A 26,021-nucleotide genomic window follows, 5' to 3' on the forward strand; every position below is an offset into this window, starting at 1 on the left:
TGAGGGTCCCTGGGTTGCTACATAGATCGAAGATTTGTGAAAAATCACCGGAAAATATATGCACTTACACAATAATTAAACACATCCAGTCTACCTTCACTCAAAAATCTTCGAACATGCAAAAAAAAAAAAAAAGCAAATTTTACTTGCGAATGCCAGCACAATGTTCACCTGGGGGAGTGAGGAAAGGGTGCGCAAAGAGGCAAACACCCAAGTCAGGCTTGTAGGAAGAGGTTGTATACCTATGAGGAAGTGGTGAACCAAACAAAGAAAAAGAAACCAGCTGCTAAGCTGCGGATGCCAACTGAAATTAGCAAAATTCGCGTCTGAGGAGTAAGGATATTAAGGGAGTGGGCGTGGAGGAGTTTAGGGTGTCATCCCTTGCAGCAGATTTTCAAGTGGGATACAAATCTGGGCCAAAGGCAAGCTCTTTCCTTTGGGCTTTGTCCATGAGCTGCCTAACCACAAATTGTCCACCAGGGGGCGGGGTTGATGCTGGTAACCTGGTTTCCAAAGTGTTTCTCCTTCCTTGTGATTGCTTAAAGGGATTTGAGCTGGTTCTTAGGAAACAGATTAATATCTACCTTGGTAGTGATCCAGATATCTGTTGTCCTAGTTTTAGTTTATCTTCCTTTTTTTACTGCAAAGAATCAGCATGTTTTAAAAAACTAGTTTTTAATTAGAATTTAATACTCACTACGAGGTAGTACATTTATAAACGCTTTATATGTATTGGGCTCACTTAATTCTCACAACAACCATACTGAATGGTACTAACATTACTGGGTTTTATAAAATATAGGAACACATTAAGTACCAATGTTCCAAAGTTCCATGTTTTGATTATATCTTTCCTACATATTCCATGTGAAAAGTTTCAGGTATAAACATGTTTACATAGAAGGACAAATTTACATCATTAGCTTTAATGTTTGTTTTAGACTGTAGCACTGCATTATAGATATTGTCTATAGGTTGTCTATTTCATATTTATTATGAATTTTCCAAATAAATACATGTAAGATGTATTTTAGACAGTGAATACAGTGTATTGATTTATTTAATCATTCATTTTTCTCTATCTGGATTGATTGATTGGTTGATTGATAGATTGACATATCAGTTTTAAAAAGCCTCTCTGTAAATCTCAGATGACTGAGTTCACAGTTCTCCAGCCTCAGGATCCAGAGCGCTGGTATTACAGGCATGTGCCATCATCCCTAGTTTGTTTCATTTCTTTGGTATTTCAAGTGGCTCAGTAATCAATCAACTACAACATCGTTTCTTTAGTATAGATTCTCAGAAGTGAAACTGCTTTGTCAAAAGATAATCATTTTTCTATTTTACATATTAGCAGATTACACTTCTCTCAGATCCTCTCCTATTCACAAGGATTTGTTTCTTCTCTGTGTCAGAAAGAAAAAAATAAGTCTATAAAACCTGCTCTGAGTGATAACTGAACACACTAAAGATGAGATGTCGTGCTTTACTGCGAGAAGCAGACTGTAAGAAATGCTCCCAGCATGATCTAACTGACCAAAAACATACTTTTATCTATTAATAGTTTTCTCAGTTCCTGAGAGGCTTCAAGTTTGCTTGAAGAGGGGGAACCATCTTTTTCATATTATGATCATTCTGTGAATAAAAAAAGTTACAGAAAATGCAGGAAATGGGCAATTTCCACTTCTAGAGAAGGATCAGTTCACATTTGTGTGAGCAGAAAGAAAAGAAAATGTTTACTGCATCCCTGTTCTGCTCTAAGCCCAGAGCACTCAAAAACATACTTAGTAAAGTCCTTGTCTTTGCAGATGGTTAAGAACTATGGATAGCTGTATTTCAAATGAACACATGAAATAACTTACCCAAGAGCACACAGTTGGAAATGGCAAAATTAATAATCAACTCCAGATCATACATTCCATTAAATATGTAATGAATATTTATGAATGAATGTGCTGAGTATTTCTTACACTCATCATTGCTTCTGCCAGTACACATGCTTAGAAACCAAGACACAGGAACAGAGAGAATAAACAGACAGACAGACAGACAGACAGACAGACAGAGATTCCCTTCCAGCTGAAGACATCTTACACGTTTATTTTTATTTTATGTGGATGTGTGAATACCTATGTATGTATACCAAATGCATGCCTGGTTCCAGAGGATGCCGGAAGAAGGTGTCAGATTCCCCTGGAACTAGAGTTACAGGCAGCTGTGAGCCACCTGATGTTGGTGCTGGGAACTCAATCCCAGTCCTTTTCAAGAGCCACAAGGGCTCTTAATCAGCCCTGAGTTGTAAACATTTTAAAAAGCTAAAATAAAAATGTATTTGACTATTGCCTGAGAAGGTGAGAGGGGTTTGAGCTTTTAGCATTTCTGCATGGGGAGAAGACAAAGAACGTGACACTGGTGTGGAAAAAATGTAAGTAAGTTTGAGGAATTTTCAGCAAGTCTGGTCATTCTCTTAAAAACTAAAGAGATGAACAGTTGTAGAGTTTGTGTGATACACAGTGAGCAACATCCTCATTTTTGATGTTTGCTATTATAGGCAATGCTAAATGGGAAGGAATTTTTCAGTATGTTATTTTTTAGAAGGAAAAATGAATGTGACAAATAAAAATCATTCTGAAAAACTAATTTTCACTTCCTATATTTTAAAAAAGAAAAGTTTCAGAGAAATAGAAATGTTACTGAAAATGCAGAGGGAGCAGAATGTTTATGTGTGTTCTGATTCTCAGCAGAGTATTTGCAAACCACTCAGAATGTCAGGACTTCCTCATGGAGTACATCTGGTTGGATCTGAATTGAGCAATTCCATGACTTAGTTAGATGTTTATCAAGTCAAAATTTCACTTGAAAAATTATTAAGTTGAGAAATACAGCGTGGCCCTTACTGAGTCATAATGAATGACAAATAAATTGTTTTAAAATGTACCAAATATCACACACACACACACACACACACACACACACACACACACACACACACACACCAAAGCTCTGTTAGTGAACAGTTATATCTGAAATTGTATGGTATGTTCCTTTCTCTGTTTCCCATATGTGCAAACATGACCTAGTCAACATATCTAAGAACTCTGATCACCTAAGACAGTTGTCACAGAGCACAGATAGAAGGATGCTGGTGTGTTCTCTTAGGTAGGAAGGAACTGGAGCAATCAAACTTGATGTAAAAATGTAAAAAGAAAATGTAAAAATGTTAAAAATAATCAGTCCACAAGATGACCCATTGAGTAAAGATGCTTATCTACCAAGCCTGATGACCTGAGTTCTATCCCCAGAACCTAGAGGAAGGAGAGAACTGACATCCTCATAGTGTGCTCTGACCTCCACACACACCATAGTATGCACACCCCAACCCATAAAGTAAACCTATGTAATAAAGATGTGACTCTCAGGATCAAACCACATTATAATCACATACCTCTAGACCATATATCCAGTATAATCACCAAGTTATACACTGTTCATTTGAGGCCAAAGAAGGGAGTTCAGACTGAGTCTTCAGTGCTTCCATCTAAAACAAGTTCAAGTCTTTTTATGTACAAAAGTGACTGTCACTTAGGACAGCCAGTGGTAAGCACTGCTTCCATTTTTGTCTGAGGGGTTTCATATTAGCATATCTTAATTATAAAATATAATGAGCTCATTATAATATTTTTATTTATGCATATGATATACTTTAATAATACTGAATTAAAGTTAATGATTTCATTGCCAAAGAGAAAATTAACATTGAACTTTTACCATCTAGAATAATGACCATCCAAAGACATGAAGAGTTCAAAAGTACAGAACTGTCCACAGAGAGATGAGAGAGAGAGAGAGAAAGAGAGAGAGAGAGAGAGAGAGAGAGAGAGAGAGAGAGAGAATAAGAATGTCAACTGCTTTTTTCAAAATACTTACAAATCAAGCACTTGAAGCTAATCCCCCAAAGCATAACCAGCTTGGTTCCTTTTTAAAATTTAATTTTATTATTAGTGTGTGCATGTGTGAATACAGGAACACTTGTGTATATTTCAAAAGATAACTTTGGAGAATTGGTTCCCTCCTTTCACAGTGGGTTCCAAAGATTAAACTCAGGTAAATGGCCCTGAACGATGACATCACCATGGTTCATGATCTTTTGGATGTCTCAGCCTTCTACATAACTACTAGGCTTCTTATCCCCACCTCCTGCCCTCCAAGAGAAATGGTGAAAATTGAAAGGGTTGTTTTAGGCGATCTTGTCTGTTTCCAATTTCCAGGTGAACCTATATATTTTGTGTGTGTGTGTGTGTGTGTGTGTGTGTGTGTGTGTGTGTGTGTTCACCTTATTACCTAGCTTCTCTAGCATCATAAACTATAGTGCAATATCCTATGTTTATAGCTAGTATCCACTTATGAGCGAGTACATGTAATATTCATCTTTTGGGGTCTGGGTTACCAAACTCAGGATAGTATTTTCTAATTCCATCCATTTGCATGTGAAATTCAAGATGTCATTGTTTTTTACCGCTGAGTAGTACTCCAATGTGTAAATGTGCCACATTTCCTTTATCCATTCTTTGGTTGTGGGGTATCTAGGTTGTTTCCAAGTTCTAGCTAATACAAATAATGCTGCTATGAGCATAGTTGAACAAATACTTTTGTAGTATGATTGAGTATCTTTTGGGGCACGATGGGTTCGCCCACTGAAACAGTCTTCCTGAGCTAATGGGAGCTCACCAACTCCAGCAAGACTGGGAAGGAACAAGCATAGGACTAAACTAGTCCCTCTGAATGTGACTGACAGTTGCAAGGCTGAGGCAGACTGAGGGGCCATTGGCAGTAGCAATAGGTTTTATCCCTACTGCATGTACTGGCTTTTTGGGATCCTATTCTCTTTGGATGTATACCTTGCTCAGCCTAGATATAGTAGGGAGGGCCTTGGACCTTCCACAAAGCAATGTGCCTTACCCTCTCTGAGGATTAGATGGGGGTGGGGTGGGAGGGTGTGTGGAGGGAATGGGAGGAGGGGAGGAAATGGGAACTTGAATTGGTCTATTTTAAAAATCTAATACACCCCTGAAAAAAGAAAGGGTTCTTTTATTTAAAAGTAAATGTAGAACCACATATGAAGAAATCTCCAGCTCAATAAAAAGATATAAACATTGCAAAATTTTTCATATTAAAGATATGGTTTTTCACTTTCTATTTCCACACCTGCAGAGACCAATTTGTAGGAAAATCTCCTCTCAGAGTGTATAGCCTTCTTTAATTAGAGGCACTCTCCTGTGTTTTATTATTATGACTAATCCTGAGGTCAACTATTCAAAACTGAATAAATATTTCCATTCTTAAGCTGAGGAAATGGAGTGCTTCAGAACTGGTTTTTAAGTGGCAGAACTGGCCTTAGAATCATGTTAATCTATTCCCAAGTCTTGGCTCTTTCTAATGTGACAATCTTATGATTTAAAAACCGCTTTGATATGCATGGTTTACTTTAATCTGCCCCATGGCCCTTGCTAGTCGGCCCCTTCATGTTATATGGTTCCAAGTTTGTTTAAAAGTACGCTCTATTTCCCTCTGTTCTGATACTTGTTTACACACCCCCTTCAGTCTTGGATCCTGCTCCATTGTGCCACCAAATGCATGTGCTCACCTTACCCAGGCATTTGCATTTGCCAACTTCACCCCACTCACTCTGATGACTGTCTTCCTTTTAGCACTTTTCTCAGCCTCTTACTAAGTCTCATTTCTGCCCCTAGAACATTCTTCAGAGGTCTGCTCTGTTCTCTCTCTCTCTCTCTCTCTCTCTCTCTCTCTCTCTCTCTCTTCTGTTTTTCTAAGACAGGGTTTCTCTGTGTACCCCTTACTGTCCTGGAACTAGCTCTACAGACCAGGCTAGCCTCAAACTTGCAGAGATCTGCCTGCCTCTGTCTTGCTAATGCTGGTATCAAAGGTGTGTGCCACCACCACTCAAATCTCTCTTCTAAAATGTTTCCCCTTTCAGTTCTAAGGGTCACGTTCCAGACCTTGGTACATGCCAGGCAAGCATTCCACCACTGGGCTATAGCCCTCTACCTGAAAATATATACTTTATTTTAAATTATCTTATCCTTTGCTGAAGAGGTAATCATACACCAATTTTAAAAGTGTCTGTATGTTGGGGTCGCCGTTTCACACCACCCACCTCCCACGAGTTCCATATTGTCCTAGGGGTTGAAACACAAGACGCACACACACAGATACAGAGTTCCAGTCATCCTCAAGAAGAGAATGCCCAACTTATTCAACTTGATCAGGGTTAAATACATTTGGCCCCAGTAAAGGAAAACTCCTCCCACCCAGAGGGGGCTGGGGAAACTGGCGTCTGTGGGAGCTTCTCCTCAGGCAGGTGGTCGAGGGTTCAAGGCAAAGTCAGACAGGTTAGATGGACCTGGGCCCTGAGCTTCTTTCAGGCAGGTTGAGAAATTACCATTTTAAAGTAAAATAGATCCCTTAGGCTATTGTACCAGGCTGTAGCAGAAATAAGGATGGAACTCAGCAGGAAGCTTAGCTGGTAGTGTAAACATTACTTGCATCCTGTGTTTTGGCCTCAAGGAACAGGGAGGACAGGGCCCTACATCTGTATACCAGGAATGGAAATGTATGTTTGACCTTAATGGCAGGAGGTCGCTGTTGCTTTAAGAGTGAAAGCAGTAGTGCTGTTGACAAAGACTAGAGATTGCAAAGAGAAGAGAAACTTATCAGAGGCTTTTGGGTTGTATGCCTCTGTGGTTCATGTGACTGTGGTACCTGTGGGAAAAGGAGTGGTCATGTGCACCAAAAAGAGGTACAAGAGTTCTGATCACAGCTGGGAGCATAGCTCAATGACAGGATGCTGTCACGGTATCTCTGATGCCTGGTTCAATCTTCAGAAAAACAATATGGAACTTAAAAGCATGCACCTATTTATTTTATTTTACATTATAAATCTATAATAGAATTATTCGTGTTTATAAGAAACAAAGAACATATTCCCAAATCCATAGATTTGAAACTCATGAGAGATTTCTCTAAAACTGAGATTTAATAATGGATGATACCATTGAGTGGCAGGTACTAAGTAAGATAGTAGAATGGAACCTTTGGTTAGAACACACACAAGTACTTCATTCTCTCAGCTGAGATGGTCAAACAGAAATAATATCTTCTACGCAAGCCCAAATAGTGGCTAGACATTGGCTCTAGCAGTATTAACTCATGAATAGGACCTAAAGGTTTCCTCGGAGAAATAACTGATTCTAGAGCTGGAACAGGAAATGTGCAGAATTAGCTTGGACCACCTTATAGTTTCAGAAAGGGAGGAAGTACTAAGAACCAAACCACAATGACTCAGGCATGTGAAAGGAGCATCAGATCAACTGAATGAGTTCACAGTGGCCAAAACTGGAACAATCTGAGCCACTAGCTAAAAGAAGCAGCATTGAACTATCATTCCAGTATAAAATAAATACCATGGGTCAATATTGATGCAAACAAGTGATTAAATTAATTAACAAATAAAAGAAAAAGAATAAATCTCCCTTGTAAACAGACACCACTCACTCGTTTCCTGGCCACCTAAACCCAAATAATCACACAGAAACTATATTAATTCCAAGACTGTTTGGCCAATGGTTCATGCATATTTCTAGCTAGTTTTTATCTCTTAAATTAACACATTTCTATTAATCTGTGTATCACCATGAGGCTGTGGCCTACCAGTAAAGTTCCAGCCAGTGTGTCCTTCTCCTTCAGCAGCTACATGGCATCTCTCTGACTCTTCCTACTCTCTCTCTATATCTCTACTTGTATTTCCCACTTTGCTTTGCTCTTCTAAGCCATTGGCCAAAGCAGCTTTATTCATTAATCAATAAAGCAACACATATACAAAAAGACATTCCACATCTTCTCCCCTTCTCTGTCTAAATCAAAAGGTTTTAACTTAAATATATTAAAATTACATACACAAAGCAGTTATCAAGCAAGAATTATAACTATAATTTACATTTGGCAAATTAAGGAAAACAAAAATCTATCCCACCTTTGTAAGTCTGAAGTTTCATATCTAATTTAGTTTTTATCATAACTAAGGAAAACTATAATTATAAACATCTAGTCTTCAACTCTATCAAAGACCCCAGAAGAATATGATACTACCTAAATAAACAGGAAGTGCATTGTTAGCAACTTCCAAAGTTCTAGAATTGACAGAGACAGCTCACTGCCGGAAAGTCACCCAAAGTTCTTCTGTAACATTGGAGCATCCTACAAACCCATAGTATCCGACAGACTTTTCCATGAAGCAGGAAATCTTCTCTGTCTTGTAATGGCAAGGTTTATGTAAAGATCTTCTCTTGTCTTGTAACGGCAAGGTTTATCAGTCATTTTCTTCTGTGTCCTGCAGAATGTCTGGCAGACTCTTTCATGAAGCAGAAACCCTGAAGGACTGTCTTACCTTTAGGCAAGTTCAGCAGTCATTTCTGTGGGTCCTATATGTCCAGTTCATACAGCATACCATCAAGTAGTCCAGGCAAGAGCAGTTTCTTGCCCAAATGGCTGGTCTTGTCACATTGAAGACAAATTCCATAACAGGTTTCTTCAATGCCCGTCATTCTTTCTGAAGTAATTGGTACTACCAGAAGCAGACATGTCTCACTGTTGAGAAAAGTCTAAGTTCTTAAAACCTTTTAAATGTCATATTGTGTAGGTCTTTGGAGTACTTAAGATTATCTATCTACTGAAATATATCTCTGTATATTTAGAAAACCCAACTAACATGACTAAAAGATTGATTTTTATAGATGACTACCTATTAATCTGTATTTCTTAATTATTATTCATTTTTAAATGAGCTGTACAAACACAACACCTTAAACAAGAGCAGAAATACACATATGTAGTATAACAAAATCAACCTTAAACTTTTATCAATAGACCAAGATCCAAGGTGTGTTCTTCTCCTTTGGCAGCTACATGGCATCTTTCTGACTCCGCCTACTCTCTCTCTCTGTCTCTCTCTCTCTCTCTCTATATATATATATATATATATATGTGTGTGTGTGTGTGTGTGTGTGTGTCTTAGTTTGATTTCCTGCCCAGCTTTGCTCTGCTAAGCCATTGGCCAAAACAGCTTTATGTATCAACAAATAAAGCAACACATATACAGAAGGATATCACACATCACTCCCTTGTAGAAAAATTCCCATAACTATTGTAGATGATCTGTGCTAAAGGGGGATAATCATTGTTGCTATTTCTCAGGGGTGCTACATGTAGAAACTTTAAAGAGATAGAGCTTGGGAAGAATGGATGGTGCATTTTTATTTTGGAGAAACACAGCAAATGCTAGCTCAGCCAGAAGACCAAAGTCAACATCAAAGATGACAAACTGTGTTAACATCTGATGATAGAATGCAATGGAAGCTACACTATGTGGCTCTTCCTCCACCCATAATCTGTGCTGTTGGTAGGACAGGTTCTATTTGTGAGGCATCCCTATACCACACCTGATTAGTATTCCTCAAATTATCAAGGTCATAGACACTAGAGATCATCACTGACTGTACATTTCTTAGCATTCAGCTTTTTTTTATCTTACATGCACAGCATTTAACAAATGGTGGCCATTTCACAGTTTCTGTTAATGACAAAAGTATTAACTTTTTTTTCCCATAAAAGAAAGTTTCTCTAACTCAGTGAATTATGACTCTTAGTGATCTTCAGCAACTTTCCTACCAGCTCAGAATCATTTTTGTACAAAAATATGTTTTAGGTATTCTCAGGATTCTTAAACAAGTTAAAGAAAGAACAAGAGAAGAGAATAAATCTCAGACCAAAAGGAAATGCTCCAAGTATTGTCTGGCTTAAGCTGGCTATTTTGTCTGAACTGGATAAAGGACTTGAAGCCTTGACTTTGAAAGTGGTTGTTAATTTACCACAGTTGGTGCTGTATGGGAGCTATACACAACCTAAGGAAGTGGTGTATACTTGGAATGAAAAAGAGGTTTCACAGAGAGGCAGGTAAACATCACTGTCAACAAATTCCTGTCAGATTTGATCAGGTTTATCTGCAGGCACATACTCCCCAGCCCTAGCCTTGGTGCCCTGATCTGTAAAGTCTTGGCAGTAAATTGTCAGGAGGCCTGAATGAGAACTTGCAAAATGCTTACCACATAATACAAACTCTAGAATGACTAGTATTTACTTATAATTTTTGAAGTATTGTCTCACTCTATGGCTAAATTTGACCTCAAACTTCTGGTCCTCTACCTCAGTCTCCCAAGTGTTAGCATTACAGGTGTGTTCCACCACACCCAGCCTAAAAATGTATTTTTTACAATCTAAAGTAGTTTTGAAATTGAGTGACTACACTATGATTTACTCATATGCCAATATCATAGGCATAGAATAAACTATTAAGAAAGGGGCTAAGAACAGGGAGGTTGATGTAGACTATGAATAGTAGTGAAAATTACCCTGCTGGAGAAGGTACTGATTCTGGATCTGTGACCAAATTTATTTAAATCTATCTGTGAACAAAATTACCTAAAGCAAGAGTTTCAACTAGGTAAATAATCAAGTGATTTGAAGTTTGCGACCATATTCATGGCCACAGAGCTTTATGCATATTACAGCAGGAGAAAGTAATCTATCTTCTGAGCAACACCCACCTCCAACAGCTGATGGTACTGATGTACTGTGTGTGATGGGGTCAAAGAGGGAAGGAGGAGGACAGGAAAGAAATATCTCCTAATCATTCCTTTCCTACACAATGCTATGAGAACTGGTGTTGTTCCTATTTTAGAAACAGTTTACTCAAAGAATGAGTTGAAATAAAATTCAAACCAATCGGTACTACCCTTGCTCTTTGTGATAAGAAGCCAACTTCTGTATTAGCAAAAACATAATAACATGTAATAAACACAGTCCACATCCTGTGCAGGTGATTACATGTAGGCAAACCCTCCTCACAGCATTGACTTAAGCTGCAGAATGTCAGGAATACATGTGCTGTTATATTACAGAGGAGCAGTGGGGAATAGCAAGGGCCTAAAGCTCACCAAGGATTATTAAGTGGTAGGAAATTCTCTGTCAGGTAATTGCCTTTGAGCCTAAAGGGACAGTTAGACAAACAATACCATGCAAGTATCATTTTCAACAGATAAAGTGGATTCTAAAATTTCATAATGTCTAAATTTGTTGCTGCTGTTTGGGGAGCAAAGAAACTTTTTATGAAGGATAACTGCCTGCTTCAAGATTGCTAGTTAGAATTCTCAGTAGGGTAGACTGTAGACTTTCCACAGCAAGGCAAACTCACTTTTCCACCATAAAACGAATTGGTGAATAAGCATGTAACCCATGCACCAGGCTCCTGCAACAGCATTTCCAGTATCCAAGTTCACTGTAATCCACTGCAAAGTGTCATTTTTCAAGTCTCTATTGTGGTGCGGTCTCCACCATTGTCAAACATGGTTTCTTTGTTCATTCACCAGTGGACTGTCCCTTCCCTCCCCTAACCTGTCACCTCATTTTCTCCACTGCTTCTCCCCCCTTGGCATTACACATTCCCGCTCCTCTTTCACCTGAAGCAAATACTGACCTTCTAAATTGCAAGATGTCCAGCCCATGCAAGCCTATTTTCTCCTTACATCAAGGTCAGCTTGGCTCCAAAGCTACAGAGAAACCCTGTTTTGAAAAACAAAAACAACAAAATAAAACAAAAGGTCAACTTGTGATAAGTGCTCTCTCTCTTTGTCCTTCTCGTTTCCTGTTCAGTTAAACACACATTGATCATCTCTGCCTTTCTCTCCCCCCTCCTCTCCCACAAACACACTCTACTAAGTACTTTTACTAGCTTAGATGGTCTCTTAGTTTCTGTAGCCTATGGAAGCCTGTGTCAGTGTCTACCTTAATGAACCTGTGGCCATTGACACTCTGTAATATCTCCTTAAAACTTTCTAGAACTTTTTGGAGTTACTGCCCTGGCTCTCCCCCATCTGTCCATTTATCCTCATACACTTTATCACAGGTTCCTCCTGTGGTCACACAGAATGAACTCTTTGCTACTATCTTAGTTAAGGTTTCCATTGCTGAGATGAAGCACCATGAGGCTAGGAAAATGTTTATTTGGCTTTCATATTCTGAATCTCTGTTCATGGAGGAAGCTAAGGCAGAAACTCAAATGTAACAGGAACCTGGAGGCAGGAGCTGATGCAGAGGCCATGGAGTAGTGCTGCTTACTGGTTTGCTCAGCCTGTTTTCTTATGCAACCCAAGACCATCAGCCCAACTCTGGCCCTCCCACACCAATCAGTAAGCAACAGAATGTCTTATATGCTTGCCTACAGACCAATCTTATGGATGTATTTTCTTAATTGAGGTTCCCTCCTCTCAGATGCCTATAGCTTGTATCAAGTGGACATAAAACTAGCCTGCACACATACTCTCTAGGGAGTGATCTTAATCCCTCAGGCTTTGTCTTCTAGCTTTAAACTGCCTCTGCCTGTCTCTAGATATCTTTAGTTTACACTTCTAAGGGTTTCTAGCTCTTTCTTGGTTAGCTCTTGTACACCTTAAACTCATTCTGTCCAGAATATACATGTACTGCAAATGTCTTCTTCCCACATTGTCTCTTCTCAAGCAAAAACTTCCCAGTTTACTCATGGTCCTAAACACTGAAAACAGAGTAGTGCAAGGACTAAAAAGTACTGTCCTTGAAGCAAACTGCCAGAGTTTGGTTCTCAGCTGTCCTATTTGTTAGCTGTAGTTGTTATCATGGGCTACATTTGCATCTATCTGGGCCACAGGTTCCTCAGTTAGAAAATGGAAACCATAATAATACCAACATTACAGTGATGTTATGGAGAGTAAATAAAATAACTTTCGTGAAGCACCACACTCTATAGGTATGTATTTACCTTTTATTTCATTTTAATATTAAACACATAGACCATAGCACTCCCTATAGTTGAAACATTCAGCATTCACCAATATCCTTAATACCCAAGCTCCTTCTTTTATCTGTCATGACCTACCATGGGCAATCTTGGCCCTACCTCAGTGATCCAGACTCTATGTGCGTATGTTATCTCAGACGTTCTTCCTTCTACCTTGAAAACCTCTATCCTCCAGGACTCAGCGCTTTATGTCAAAAACTCCATTCATTCTTCAAACTTGAATTTGAATGTCATTTTCCAGAGAGTCTGACCTGTGGACTTCTTCAGGGCCCAACTACAAATCACCACACCACCCAGTTAATTATTCTCTAATGTTTGGATATTATTCCAGATGCAGCTATATGATAGACAATGTAATTCTACTCATGAATGGGGCATTGCAAAAGAAGTCTGTAAAAGAAGTTCTAGCCAAGTGTCACCCATTGGGCCGTTTCACAGAGATGGAAGCAGTCAACATTGCAGAGACCACCTCAGATCTCTTCAAGGCTGTGCTGGTTGAAACGCCATTAGGTATGGAAACTTATTTTTTTGTTTTTATTTGTTTTTCTTTTGTATTTTAATTTTCTTACTCATTTTACACACCAGTCACAATTGCCCTTCCTATCCCTCCTCCTGCTCCCCCACCCTGCCTTCCCCTACCGACTCCTGTAAAAGGGTAAGACCTTCCATGAGGAGTCTACAAAGCCTGGTTACATTCAGTTGAGTCAGGACCAAGTCTTACCCCCTGCTTCAAGGCTGAGCAAGGCATCCCACCACAGGGAATGGGCTCCAAAAAGTCAGTTCATGCACCAAGGATAGATCCTGATCCCACTACCAGGGTCCCCTCAAATAGATCAAGCTACACAACTATCTCCCTCAGCAGAAAGCCTAGTTTGGTCTCATGCAGACTCCGCAGCTGCCCATCTAGAGGCCATGAGTTCCCTCAAAATTGGTTCAGTTCTCTGTAGATTTCCTCATCTTGATCTTGACACCACCCCCTTGTTCATATACTCCCCCTCCATCTCTTCAGCTGGAATCCTAGAGCTTGGCCTGGTACTTGGCTGTGGATCACTGCATCTGCTTCCATCAGTTACTGGATGAAGGTTCTATGATTACAGTTAGGGTATTCACCATTCTGATTACAGGGGAAGGCTAGTTCAGGTACCCTCTCTACTATTGCTAGGAATCTTACTTGGGGATCATCCTTGTGGGTTCCTGGGAGTTTCCCTAGCACCAGGTTTCTCCCTAGCCACATAATAGCTCTCTCTATCAAGATACCTCTTTCATTGTTTTCCCCCTCTGTCCCTTCCCCAGCTCGACCATCCCATTCCCCATGTTCTCATGCCCGGTTTCCTCCTCTTTACTGTCCCACCTCCTGCCTCCAGTTTACCCACGAGATCTCATCTATTTCTCCTTCCCAGGGTAATCCATACATCCCTCTTAGGATCCTCCTTGGTACCTAGTTTCTCTAGTACTGTGAGTTGTAATCTGGTTATCCTTTGCTTTACATCTAGTATGGATACTTATTTATAAAATGGCCTGTGCATGTTAGCATAGTATTAGAAAATGTACCTTCATTATGAAACATTTTTATGAAAGCAGTTTTATACTATACAGGTTCATAGTTGCTGACAGGACATCTGAGCTGGGCATGGTGGCACATACATGGTGACTAAAGAAAGAGGTTGGCAAACCCAAGATCAGTTTGTTACACAGAGAGACCCTACTTCATAAAAACAAACAATATCAAAAGAATCATCTAGGCCTAGGGAGATGGCTCAGTTGGTAAAGAACTTTTCTTTCAAGCATAAGGACTTGAGTTTGAGCCACAGAACCTTGTAAGAAAAAAACTAAGTATTGTCGCACATTTGTCTAATGCCAGCACTAGATAGGACTTGATGGACCTCTACCTGGGCCTATTTGGCAAACTCCAGGCCAGGGAGAGAGATCCTATCTCAAGACACAAGGTGGATGCGTCTTAAGGAATGGTACCTAAGGTGTCCTCTGTCTTCTACTTGTGTGTGGGGGGACGGCATCCACGTACATAATAATATGTATACAAATATACACATACACAGAAAAATCATCTAACCTTGCTTTCTCATCTCTCAGATAAAGACATGTGAAGCAATCTGATCTCAGTCATTTACAAGCCATTCAAATTAAGGAAGGGACTGGAGCTCATATCCCAACCACCAAATCCATATGCTTTCTACCAGGATATAGCAATTAAATGATAAACTTGTACATTCTCAAACTAGGTTCCCTTTCTGTTTTCCTTATCCTTTCATATTAAACTTTTATTTAATTCAGGTCATAGCTAGGGAGCATTTTGTTTAAAGAAGTTTATAAATGTCATTGCTATGAGCTAGTTGAGAGCCTCTATTAACTTATCTAGATCAATTATGAAATGACTTAATTTCATTATAACTTACCACTGATAAAAATGTCATTGTTCAAAATGTTAATGGGAAAAATTTCAAGCATTATTACTGCCATCAGAATTCTAGATGGTAGCAATTCATTACTGACCATGGGCAAAATAGCTTTCATTTTAAATTGGGGACCAGGAGCTGGAGAGATGCTTCAGTGGTTAAGAGCACTAGCAGCTGTTTTGGAGGACCTGGGTTCAATCTCTAGAATCCACGTGGTGGTTCAAACTACCTGTAACTCCGGTTCCAGAGGACACAGCAACCTCTTCTAGTCTCTGCAAGTACTGGAAATACTTGTGGTGCAGACATACATGAAGTAAACACTCAGGTGTATAAAAATTATAAAAATTAAAATAAAGTAATATGGGGGAGCAGGGTTAAGCATAGGGTATTTTGCATGCTAAGAATCTGCTCTACCCATGAGCCCACACTCTGAGCCAAAATAGTTACCCTTCAAACAAACAAAAGGCAGGGGTGTGCTATGTCACGTTTAAGATCTGTGGCGTAGCTAGTGCAGCCTGGTGGAAACAAAGTGAGTCTGGAATGAGTGAGCTGTGAATCTGAAGCCAGACTTTGCAAGGTCCTAGTATAATGACTTGGGCAACTTACTTTTTCCCCAATTTCCTCATTTCAAATCCTAACAGTTTTGAAAGTGAATTTAAACATAATTTTAGTAAAACAGTGTGCCTGGTATAAATTTGGTTGCAGGTGGTAAATATTACTATAAGGTTGTGTTAGGGTATAAGGAAGGAATTGTAAAAAGTAAGCAAGTCTTAAATGATCGTTTCCAAGGTTGTGAAAATTAAATAAGTTAATGTGAATCCATTGTTTGGTACAAGTAGTGCCTAAGGTTCACACATGGTGAATGCTTAATGAATAACAACTTTTATCATCCTTATCAATATTTGCCTTACCCAGTGTGGACTGCTACTCCACAGAGTTCTCATTAGCAGTGAGTACACGGTGGTGGTGCTATACTTAATTCCTACAGTTTGTAGTCTGGCTTGTGATTCATTTTCTTTTGCTTTCAGCTCCATTCTTCCAAGATTGTATGTCTGAAAATACTCTCAATGAACTGAATATTGAATTACTGCGCAATAAACTATACAAGGTAATTGTTCTCCCATATGTATTTTTCTTGATTACACAACATAACATATTGGAGTTCTTTATTATCAAAGTTACTTTGCCCATTGGCCAGCTTCTGCAATTATGAAGTGATGTATATTTGGAACATAGTTTTTATTGTTTGGGGTCATTTTAGCTATATGCATGCTTGTCAGTTTCTTCTATCCTTTGCTCTATGTACAATGCCTGAAATGCAAAATGTGTTGGTTAGATGATGGTAGATAGGCAGATAAATTTGTGGGAAAAACCATATCATAGGCAAGCAGCACAGACAATAGGCATTCTCTTTTATAGTATCTATCTATGCTGTAAATCTTGTTATAAAACTTTGAATCTTAAAATTAATCTGTCCATGTAATTTTAAACCTATGCCAGCATTACCAACTGGTTGACACAATGTCATACGTGCCACTGCATGATTGCCAGAGTGTCTGAATTCTGTTGCCACCATTAGTGCAGACTGTGTACTATAGGGCAAGAAAAGTTTTCCAGTGGACACTCTCATAAAGTATATTAATGCTTTATATACTTTATATATACAAAGTACATATATATATACTTATATATCTACATATATGTATATATAAAGTATATATATACATATATATATACTTAATATAATGTATTAAGCTCAAATACATAGTCCTTTCAAAAGTATTTCATTATAGGCAATTTTTTTTGTTTGTTTTATAAAGAGACATTTGAAAGGAGACACTCCTGAGATGTAACTAAGAGAACAGAGTGTTCTCAGCCGTTCATGGGCCTTAACTCGCTCAGTCTAGAAGCAAAGCTGTGATTTGTACAATTCTTATTCCTCTTATAAACATGAGAGATGAAGAGACATGAGGTTTCCTTGGCAGAAGGAACTTAGTATTGAGTTAGTTAAGTATTAGAGCTGGAATACAAACCCAGGCAGTCTAAACTGACAACCTAGGCTCTGTTTTTCAATATATTCACATAGTCAAAACCAATGTGTCTTATGAAATTTAATATCAGAGTTACTAAATCATTTGCAGAGTTCAGCAAAGTGCTTGGCACTCTTGTTGGAATAACTGGAGTTAACTACATAAATGCATATTATGTAAGTAGACACTGTAACAAATGTAATTTTGTTCTTTTATTGAGTTCTCTTTAGTCCGGGTCACAGGTATACTAAATCTCTATTAAATTTACTATGAAATATCTCCTATGTTAGAAACAATTCAGTTTCCATTAGAGCATTTCATATGCTATGAAAAGATGACCTAGACATTTCTAGAAGGAAATTATTCATTTCATGGTTTATAATCTTCTTTCTTTCAAGTCTTACCTTGAGGCATTCTACAAATTCTGCAAGGATCATGGTGATGTCACAGCAGAAATTATGTGCCCCATTCTTGAGGTAAGAAGGACCTTTTGGCTCTGTTTTTGTCAAATGAGTTTGCATACTTGTCCTTACTTTAACCCTGTTGTATTTTTTTATCTCAGAAGTTATCTGAAAATTCAATAAGCAACATCATTTGGTGTCTTAAGGAAGTGTTTTCTTGGAAGCCAGCATTGTGCTCAGTGATTGAATACTTTCCTAAAATATATGGGACTTTGAATTCCATATCTGCCAAATCAGACAAAATGACTATAAATGTGTGGTTATGATTCCTGTTGATGGATATGTAGAAAGTAGGTTACAATTCATTAAACAATTTATACTACTAACAACTAGTAGGTTATGAATATTTTCATAATATCTGCTCAAACTCCCTCCAACAAAGGAACATTGAACAGCAGGAATATTCTGTAGGTTGGACCCACAGTCCGTTAAAGCTCTATTCATGACATGATCCTTATAAAAGCCTAAAACTGAGGCTACCTAAACAGTTCTCCACCACTCCAGCTTTGAGCAGAAAGAATATAGTTCAAATTGCACCAAGAACAGGAATTTGATTATGTGTGGGACTGTCATACATCACTGTTCTTTCTGCAATTAATGTCAAGACCCCTTTTTAAATTTTCTATTTATCACCACAGAACCCACCCATGCTCAGAGGTCCTCTTGACAGAAGATTGACTCACAGGTGCATGGGAATTGGGATGGACATCAAGAGAGGCTAGAGTTCACCCCAGCGCACAGATTCCACTTAGTGTTTAACATGCATCCCTCAGTGGCTTTCCAAGACTCTTGAAAAATAAAAGGAATGCTGTGCCAGACTGTGCTTAAGAGTGCTCAAAGAACAATATATTTAAACATTTTAAGCTAGAGTGGAGTTCACTGTAAGGGTACACATCATACCAAGAGCCTTCAGACAAAAGGAACAAAGAACATTAAAGCATAAAATGTATTCACAAGAAAACATATTCAAGTAGGATGGATACAGAAGCACTTATTGTGATAAAGAGAGCTTTTGATGGGAACACCCTTCCCTCTCAGTGCAGGGAGCATTTCGGTATGCAGACATATGGAATGAAACTTGCGCTTACAAGCTAAGGAATAAGTTATTACAAAAGCAAGGCATGGGAAATGAATGGATTATTTGGCTAATCCATTATAGTCAGTTAGAGTCATCTGTCCTTAACCTGGCATGTGATGTGCTTCCTGGTGTCTCCCCATCTACCTATCCATCCAACTTTACGGTGGCTTCCTTAGGTGTTTAAGGTGTAACCATCCTACAAATGAATCATGTGTTTCCTACTGCAACAATCTCCTCTGGCATGGCCTCTGCTAACTTGATGTCTGTAATGCTGCCTACCCTGTCATATTTCCCTTCTTAAAATTCTAACATCTTACAACTAGAAAATACCAAAGAATATCTGGGACAGCTATCTACATGTTACTTATCCTACCCTATCTTTCATTTCAAGGATTATTATTGCCATGAACAATCCATTTGCAGTTCTTCTCTTACCCTTGGAAGTTCTAAAATGATTTACAGGATTGGCTGTATGAAGGAGCCAGAATGTAACTGCCTTTGCTTCCAAATAAAGCTACCCTGCTTCTGACTCACCCATAAGTCCCCTGAGAGCAATCAAAAGGACCAGTGGAAATGCACTCTCTCCTGATGATAAGAAACACCTGTTCTAACAGAGGTGTTCCAGTAGAGCTGTTGCAAGCCTGGCTTTGTTATTAGCTAGTAAGTGTGGAAAGTGATGAAGAACAGCTCCTAGTTATTCTTTCCAACTTTCTTGTGCTGGTGAACAGCCTTGGAGTCTTCTTAAAAGGCAGAGTATGGTTCAGTAGGTTTAACTATAGACTGTGGTTTGTGAGTCTGCATTTTTAACTTTCGCTGCTGTCAAAGCTACTGAGTCACAACTTCAAGTATCACCACTGTAGGAAATATTGTAAAGAATTCAAAAGTGATGAAATCAGTCAGGCTGTTCTGTTAGATTCAGTAGATAGTTAGAATACTCTTGTGTGATGAGCATTGACTCCAAAAATGAAAAGTAAATAAAAAAGACAGGACTCTTCCAAGAATTAAGAGTAGAAAAAGTAAAAGTACAGAGATAGATGTTAGAAGGACATAGGAAGAATAAAGTACTTCAGGGACCTGAGGAAGGATTCCTGAGCCCACCAATATTTAGGATAAGAAGAGGAGGGACCCTTGAGGGAGAGAAAAGGGGCCTAAGAGGAAAGATTGTAAGAACTAGTAGATGGTGAGGAGTGCGGTGAAATGCTTTCCTCTGGACATGACATGGCTGTCACACACACACAACTCACAGCAGCTGTGCTTACGTATGGGTAACCTGTATGGGACCATCTCAACGTCCAATCCCAGGGTGCAATAGAGAAGAGTGCTTGAGGCCCAACCCCTACTGAAGAGCTCTTGGTGGCTGATGTGGCTGCTGGAGAAAAGTTACTTTTCTATAAAGATGTGGTGTGGTAGGAATGGGTGAATCTGGTGAATGACCTCATACCCATTCATATATGGGGAGCACAAACTCAGTGAGTTAAAGGTAAATATATGTTTAGATATTTATATACATATATAAGGAATATATACAGATATGTATTTCAGGATAAAAAAGAATAGAGGACGATGGAATATTTAATGAGGATATAAGGAAAACTGAGAGATAGCAGAAACATGGAGAACAAAGGAATAGGAACGAAATCTCAAGAAAGATAGCATGATTATTGGAAACAGGACTGATGGAGTAGGAGTTCAGCAGCCTATGGTGTTCAGTAATAGTCATCAGTATACACTGACCTACTTAAGGATCATGAAGAATAAGACCTTACAAGGAAGATAAGTCACCCCAAGCCACATGATTTTTAGCTACAGAGATTCTTAGAATCAGAGGTTGGTCATTTAATGCTAGGTCATTACACACACACACACACACACACACACACACACACACACACACACACCAAACCATGAAACAAAGATGGTCTGTAGTATGACACCTAATTCTATAAAAACAAATAGGGATAGGGATGTGGCTCAATGGTAGAGCTGATGTGACATGCATGAGGCCCTGGATTGGATGAAAGAATAAAACGTGGTGAAGTGGGTTCCTTTGATGGACCCTGCCAAGGTATGCCAGCCACTAAAAGAACAAATACATCACCTACAGCAGAGTTAATGCAAGAGGTTTATTGGGAGAAGGGGAGGAGGATAGTAAAAGAGCAAAAGGCTGACTCGGAGTGTAGACGTGAGAAAGGCAGGCAGATAGACAGAGAGGCAAGAGAGAACTGTGACAGAGGGACACTTTTAAGGGGTACATGGGTCGTGTAACTGAAGCAGCCTGGCCATCTTGGCAGGAACTAACATTGGTTCCTCAGCATCACAAACAATAACACCAACAATAGTGACAGGAACAGTTAAAAGGGGTTAGTAACATGTAGTGTTGCATATTTTTGTTGTTCAAACACCTTGGCAGACATGTTTACTTGCTTTGCCTTATTCTGTCCCTGTGTCTACTTTAGTGGTATTCTTACCACCTTTATGGAAAACACATTCATTACTCTTGTGACCTATGTGAGCATAACATGCAAGGAACTTGTTGCGGGGAACCTGAGAAATTAACCTTGGTGGGGTTTCAGGAGTCATAGGCCATCACAGGGCTGGGAAATCTCTCCCAGCAAATTACACCTTTTCAAGGGAAGATAAAGGGACATTAGTAAGACATGCCTACATTGTAAGTAAACATAGAAAGCAGATCACTTCAGAGATGCAATTCTGCATGTAGCATGTGGTGTAAAAGACTATTGAATTTGCTGTTTTCATGCCTTTCACTTTCAGTTTGAGGCTGACAGGCGTGCTTTAATCATTACTCTGAACTCATTTGGCACTGAATTGAGCAAAGAAGACAGGGAGACCCTCTTCCCCACCTGCGGCAAGCTCTATCCTGAGGGACTGCAGTTGTTAGCTCAAGCTGAAGACTTTGAGCAGATGAAGAGAGTAGCAGATAATTATGGAGTAAGTGATTTCCCCAGCACCCTGAGTCCTTGCATTACTTCAGCATGGGCCCTTTAGAAGCTCACACATCCATTTAGACACCTCATCCAAACTGATATCCAGATGGCAGCAAGCAATGCCTCTTTCTGTAATTATGCTTCCCAGAGAAACACTTCAAGTTTCTAGGCCAAGCTGGCTGGCATCTTTTAAGATCCTGCCAAGAAAGCCCTTGTTAAATTCTCCCAGGAGTGGTTATCTACTGCGTATGTCTTGAAATACCTTATAAAGCAACTTCCCCAAGAGGCTGGGACAAGTTCCTGGAAGTGAGAGTTCATGTCAAAGTTACATAAAACAACCCGACCTCAATCTTTCTTTGAAATAACCACTGGAAGAAAAATATAAGATCTCCTGAGTCAATTGGGAGCATGGGGCTCAGGGAAGAGGGTAGAAGGGGAATGGGGAGAAAAGGAGGGAGTGGAGAAAATCAATAGTTCAATAAAAAAATTTTAAAAAATACCCACTGGGGAAGCAGAGTCAGTGCAGAACACCTATAGGGACTACGGGAGAATATGGGATATATATGGGTTTTCCCAACCCCTTTGCTGAGTGGCAGAAACTGGGAGAGGAAGGGAACTGCTCACTGGCTTTACCTCCTCCTGCCTTCGGTACTCTAAGACAGGCTGGAGTTCCTCACACATGGTTATTCTTCTCCCCCAGATTCACTTCCTCAACTTTGTGGGTAGTCACATGTATATCCTGAAGTTCACTTCCTCAGTTTAAGAGTGACCCTGGTGTTTCCTTGTAGGTTTCCAAATCCTTCCAGTAAAACAGCCAGCAAACAGTATCTATAAACATTCTTAGACTTTCATCTATGATTGTGGGCAACACTTTAGTATAATGTTAAAATTTAAGCTTCTCCCCAGTTTTCACTCTTTCTACAAGAAATTCCATGAGATATATCAGGTGTCATCTCAAGGACTCCACCAACCTATATTGGTCAAACTGCAAGGGTTCACTAAGCCCAATGCTTTCATATGTGAAAATGACAATGTATATTAGGAAAAATATAGCATTTTCCTTGTACTTGTGACCCATTCAGATCACAAGTGAGAAAGTAAAAAATCCATTAATCTCTTTGTTTATTTGGATTTGGGGGAGGATGGAGTTGTCAGGAAGTGAAAGACATGACCAAAGGCATTCAGGCCTTCTGTACAAATTTTTTTAAAGCACACACACACACACACACACACACACACACACACACACACCAATATCTATATTTCTAAGAAAATGTATTTATATAAATTTGCAAGAAATGAAATATCTTTTACATTTAAATTCTTGTCTTTGTTTTTAAGGTTTACAAGTCTTTGTTTGAGGCTGTAGGTGGCCCTGGGGGAAAGACATTGGAAGATGTTTTCTATGAGCGAGAGGTACGGCAGAAGTGGAAATATTAAGGTTTATATGCTTTTGTTGTTATCATAGGCTTTAAATATTTTTTTTGCTTGGAAATATATATATATTTCTTCAGACAACTGATGCTTTTCAGTTAACATTGTGTAGTGTCACTTTCTTAGAGGGTCAGACCCCTGCAGCCCATATATAGTCTCACATAAATTGTCCTGTGCAGAATGTGTGTTTAGTAAAAGCTTTAGAAAAAGTAGCTTTTCCATAGTTAGTTACTACAAAAGAAAAGCAAGAGTATCCTCACAGAAACTTACTTGGTTCTTCACATACCCTAATCTATGTTACCTGCAGGAGGGCTTACCGTTTGTTAAAATGCAGGCACAACTATACCTAAGTGGGAAATTCAGAGCCTAAATTATTCCCTTTCTCTAAAAAAAGGCAGATTATTTAATCAGTTGTAGTCAGGTCCTTAGTTACTGTCTATTTAATTTAGAAAATTATGTTTTTTCCTAATCAAGTTTGTTTCCACAAATCTAGAGACTTTTTTTCTAGTATATCTACTTGACGGAAACTATTGTCTCATGTAAATCATGACTGACATTAATAAAGAACCAGACTTCAGAGCTGGGATGTCACTGTATGCAGCGTGGGAACTTTCCTGCACCTAGACATCGGGCATTTTCCAACAGCCTGCTTTCATAGGAAAAAAATGGAAAAAAAGCAAATAATCCAATGTATTAGGGATCTTAAAAAAGCTACAAGGCTGTACCAGCATCACAAAGGGTGCTGTACAGAACAGAGCAGCCTCTGCATCTCACTGTGTTGCCTAGAGTTGCAGAGCAGAAGAACGAACTGCCTCTCTCTCCTACTTTCTTTCCATCTTAATATCAAGATGGAGAAGAGTGAACAACTTCAATTTGTAACTTTATTCTAGTTTTTAGGGAATTTAATTTCCTTTTGTTTGCTTAGTTTTGCAGAACAAAGCAATGCAACTGCACAAACTGTGGGAACAGAGCACCTCAAAAAGCTGACAGTGTCAGTCTGAATTCCAGTACACTGTCACACTGACCTGAGAGGCAGACAGCCTTAATTGTCTCTTCAAATTTTTTGAAGTTGTGACCAAGAAGGAGTATTTTACCTAAATTAGGCTAGCCCACCAACTGAAAGCCAGATTAAAAAATAATAAAAAGTTAAACATGCATTCCCTAAACACACCTTTCTGCTATCAGCACTATAATGTGAAGCTTGTCTTGTGAGTTCATAAATTTACTTTTTAAGTTGATACCTTCTATATTTGTCCATGTGACACTTCATTTAGATGTGCTAAGTCACCTCTGCACCCACTTTTGTTCTAATTTACACACTATTTAAAAATAAATAAGCACCATACAAGCAGAACTCATTTCTAGTTTGTTTATTACTTCATAAATGTAGTGTGTCCTAAACAAACTGATGGTCCATGTCATCTTTCTCTTTTCTTAGGTGGAAATGAATGTTCTGGCATTCAACAGGCAGTTCCACTATGGTGTGTTTTATGCATATGTAAAGTTGAAGGAGCAAGAGATGAGAAATATTGTGTGGATAGCAGAATGCATCTCACAGAGACATCGAACTAAAATCAATAGTTACATTCCAATTTTATAAACCAGTAACGAGACCTCAAATGCAGAAAATTATACATGTTGAAAAGAAGTTATTGAGAAAGAAAAAGTGATTGTGTCTTACATTATCTAGATCATACAAAAGTAAGTCATTTCTCCTTTCCATGAATTGTATGTTCCCTGGAAGCCCAATAAACTGAAACTAAGTAGTACTTTCTTATTTTCAGCAAATCTTAATCATATTTTCATGTTTATATCTCATTGCTCACTGGTCCTACACATTCATTTTAATTGACTTGATAGCATTTTTCATACTCTCATTTAGTTATGTTAGAATCATACCTAAACAAGTATTTCACTCTTCCTTTTCTATTCTTCTCACCAAGCTCAAACACTGAGTGTCTGATCTACTGGTTAGCTGTTCACTTTTTCCATGCATTCACAAAAATCCAAGGCTGTGTGTAGCCATCATACACCACGTTTGGTAAATAATGTTGCCTTCTTTTACTCCCAAGGCACTGGAATTGATAAGCCTGGGAAAGACAGATTTCCAAGATGTTAGTGTTGCTAAAAATATGTTAATAAATTAGATTCTCTCTCTCTTTCTCTCTCTCTCTCTCTTCTCACACACACATTATATACAAATATACAGAAGAGAGACAGACAGAGACAGATGGATAAACAAAATCTATACATATCTATGCCTGTGATTCTGTCACACTTTATTTAAGAAGAACATTCCACTAATTATGTTTTGTTCCTTCAGAAGAAAAAAAGTCACAGATTTAGTATGATTGCCTCATAAAGCCTGGAACCAGTGGAAAGAGCTGCTCAGAAAAAAGAAAATAACTAAGTTTGTTCCCAATCTTTCTTTAAATAGAAAAAGTGTTCTTAGATATAGTCTGTATTTACTATGCTTCAAGAATTAAGCATGTGCAGTCAACATGATGACTCAGCAGATAAGGGAGCTTGCTGTCAGTCCTATACCTGAGTTCAATCCCTGGGAGTTCACATGGTAGAAGGAACTTAGTACTGCAAGATTACCTTTAACCTTTATATATGCAATACACACATACACAAAAAATTGTGAAAATAAAATTTAAAGAAACTTACAAAGATAATTTGAACATTCTTTGTA

The 26,021-nt window shown here is 38.7% G+C and overlaps 1 protein-coding gene across 2 annotated transcripts in view; it reads left to right on the forward strand.

Moving 5' to 3' along the window:
- Atp6v0d2 (ATPase H+ transporting V0 subunit d2) overlaps nt 1-25,095 on the forward strand; it is a 47,372-nt gene extending 22,277 nt beyond the window's left edge. Inside the window, exons 3-8 of one of the 2 annotated variants that reach the window (XM_048420181.2) lie at nt 13,296-13,474; nt 16,407-16,486; nt 17,807-17,884; nt 21,720-21,896; nt 23,234-23,333; nt 24,765-24,992. In XM_048420181.2, the coding sequence (XP_048276138.1) occupies nt 13,296-13,474; nt 16,407-16,486; nt 17,807-17,884; nt 21,720-21,896; nt 23,234-23,332 (613 nt within the window). In that variant the 3' untranslated portion in view covers nt 23,333; nt 24,765-24,992. Of the gene's footprint in view, nt 1-13,295; nt 13,475-16,406; nt 16,487-17,806; nt 17,885-21,719; nt 21,897-23,233; nt 23,334-24,764 lie in introns of both variants that reach the window. The other variant, XM_048420180.2, reaches the window with a different exon arrangement.
- The last annotated feature ends 926 nt before the right edge of the window (nt 25,096-26,021 follow it).

Source organism: Myodes glareolus, chromosome 16 (assembly GCF_982192425.1).
Source record: "Myodes glareolus chromosome 16, mMyoGla1.1, whole genome shotgun sequence".
NCBI lineage: Eukaryota > Metazoa > Chordata > Mammalia > Rodentia > Cricetidae > Myodes > Myodes glareolus.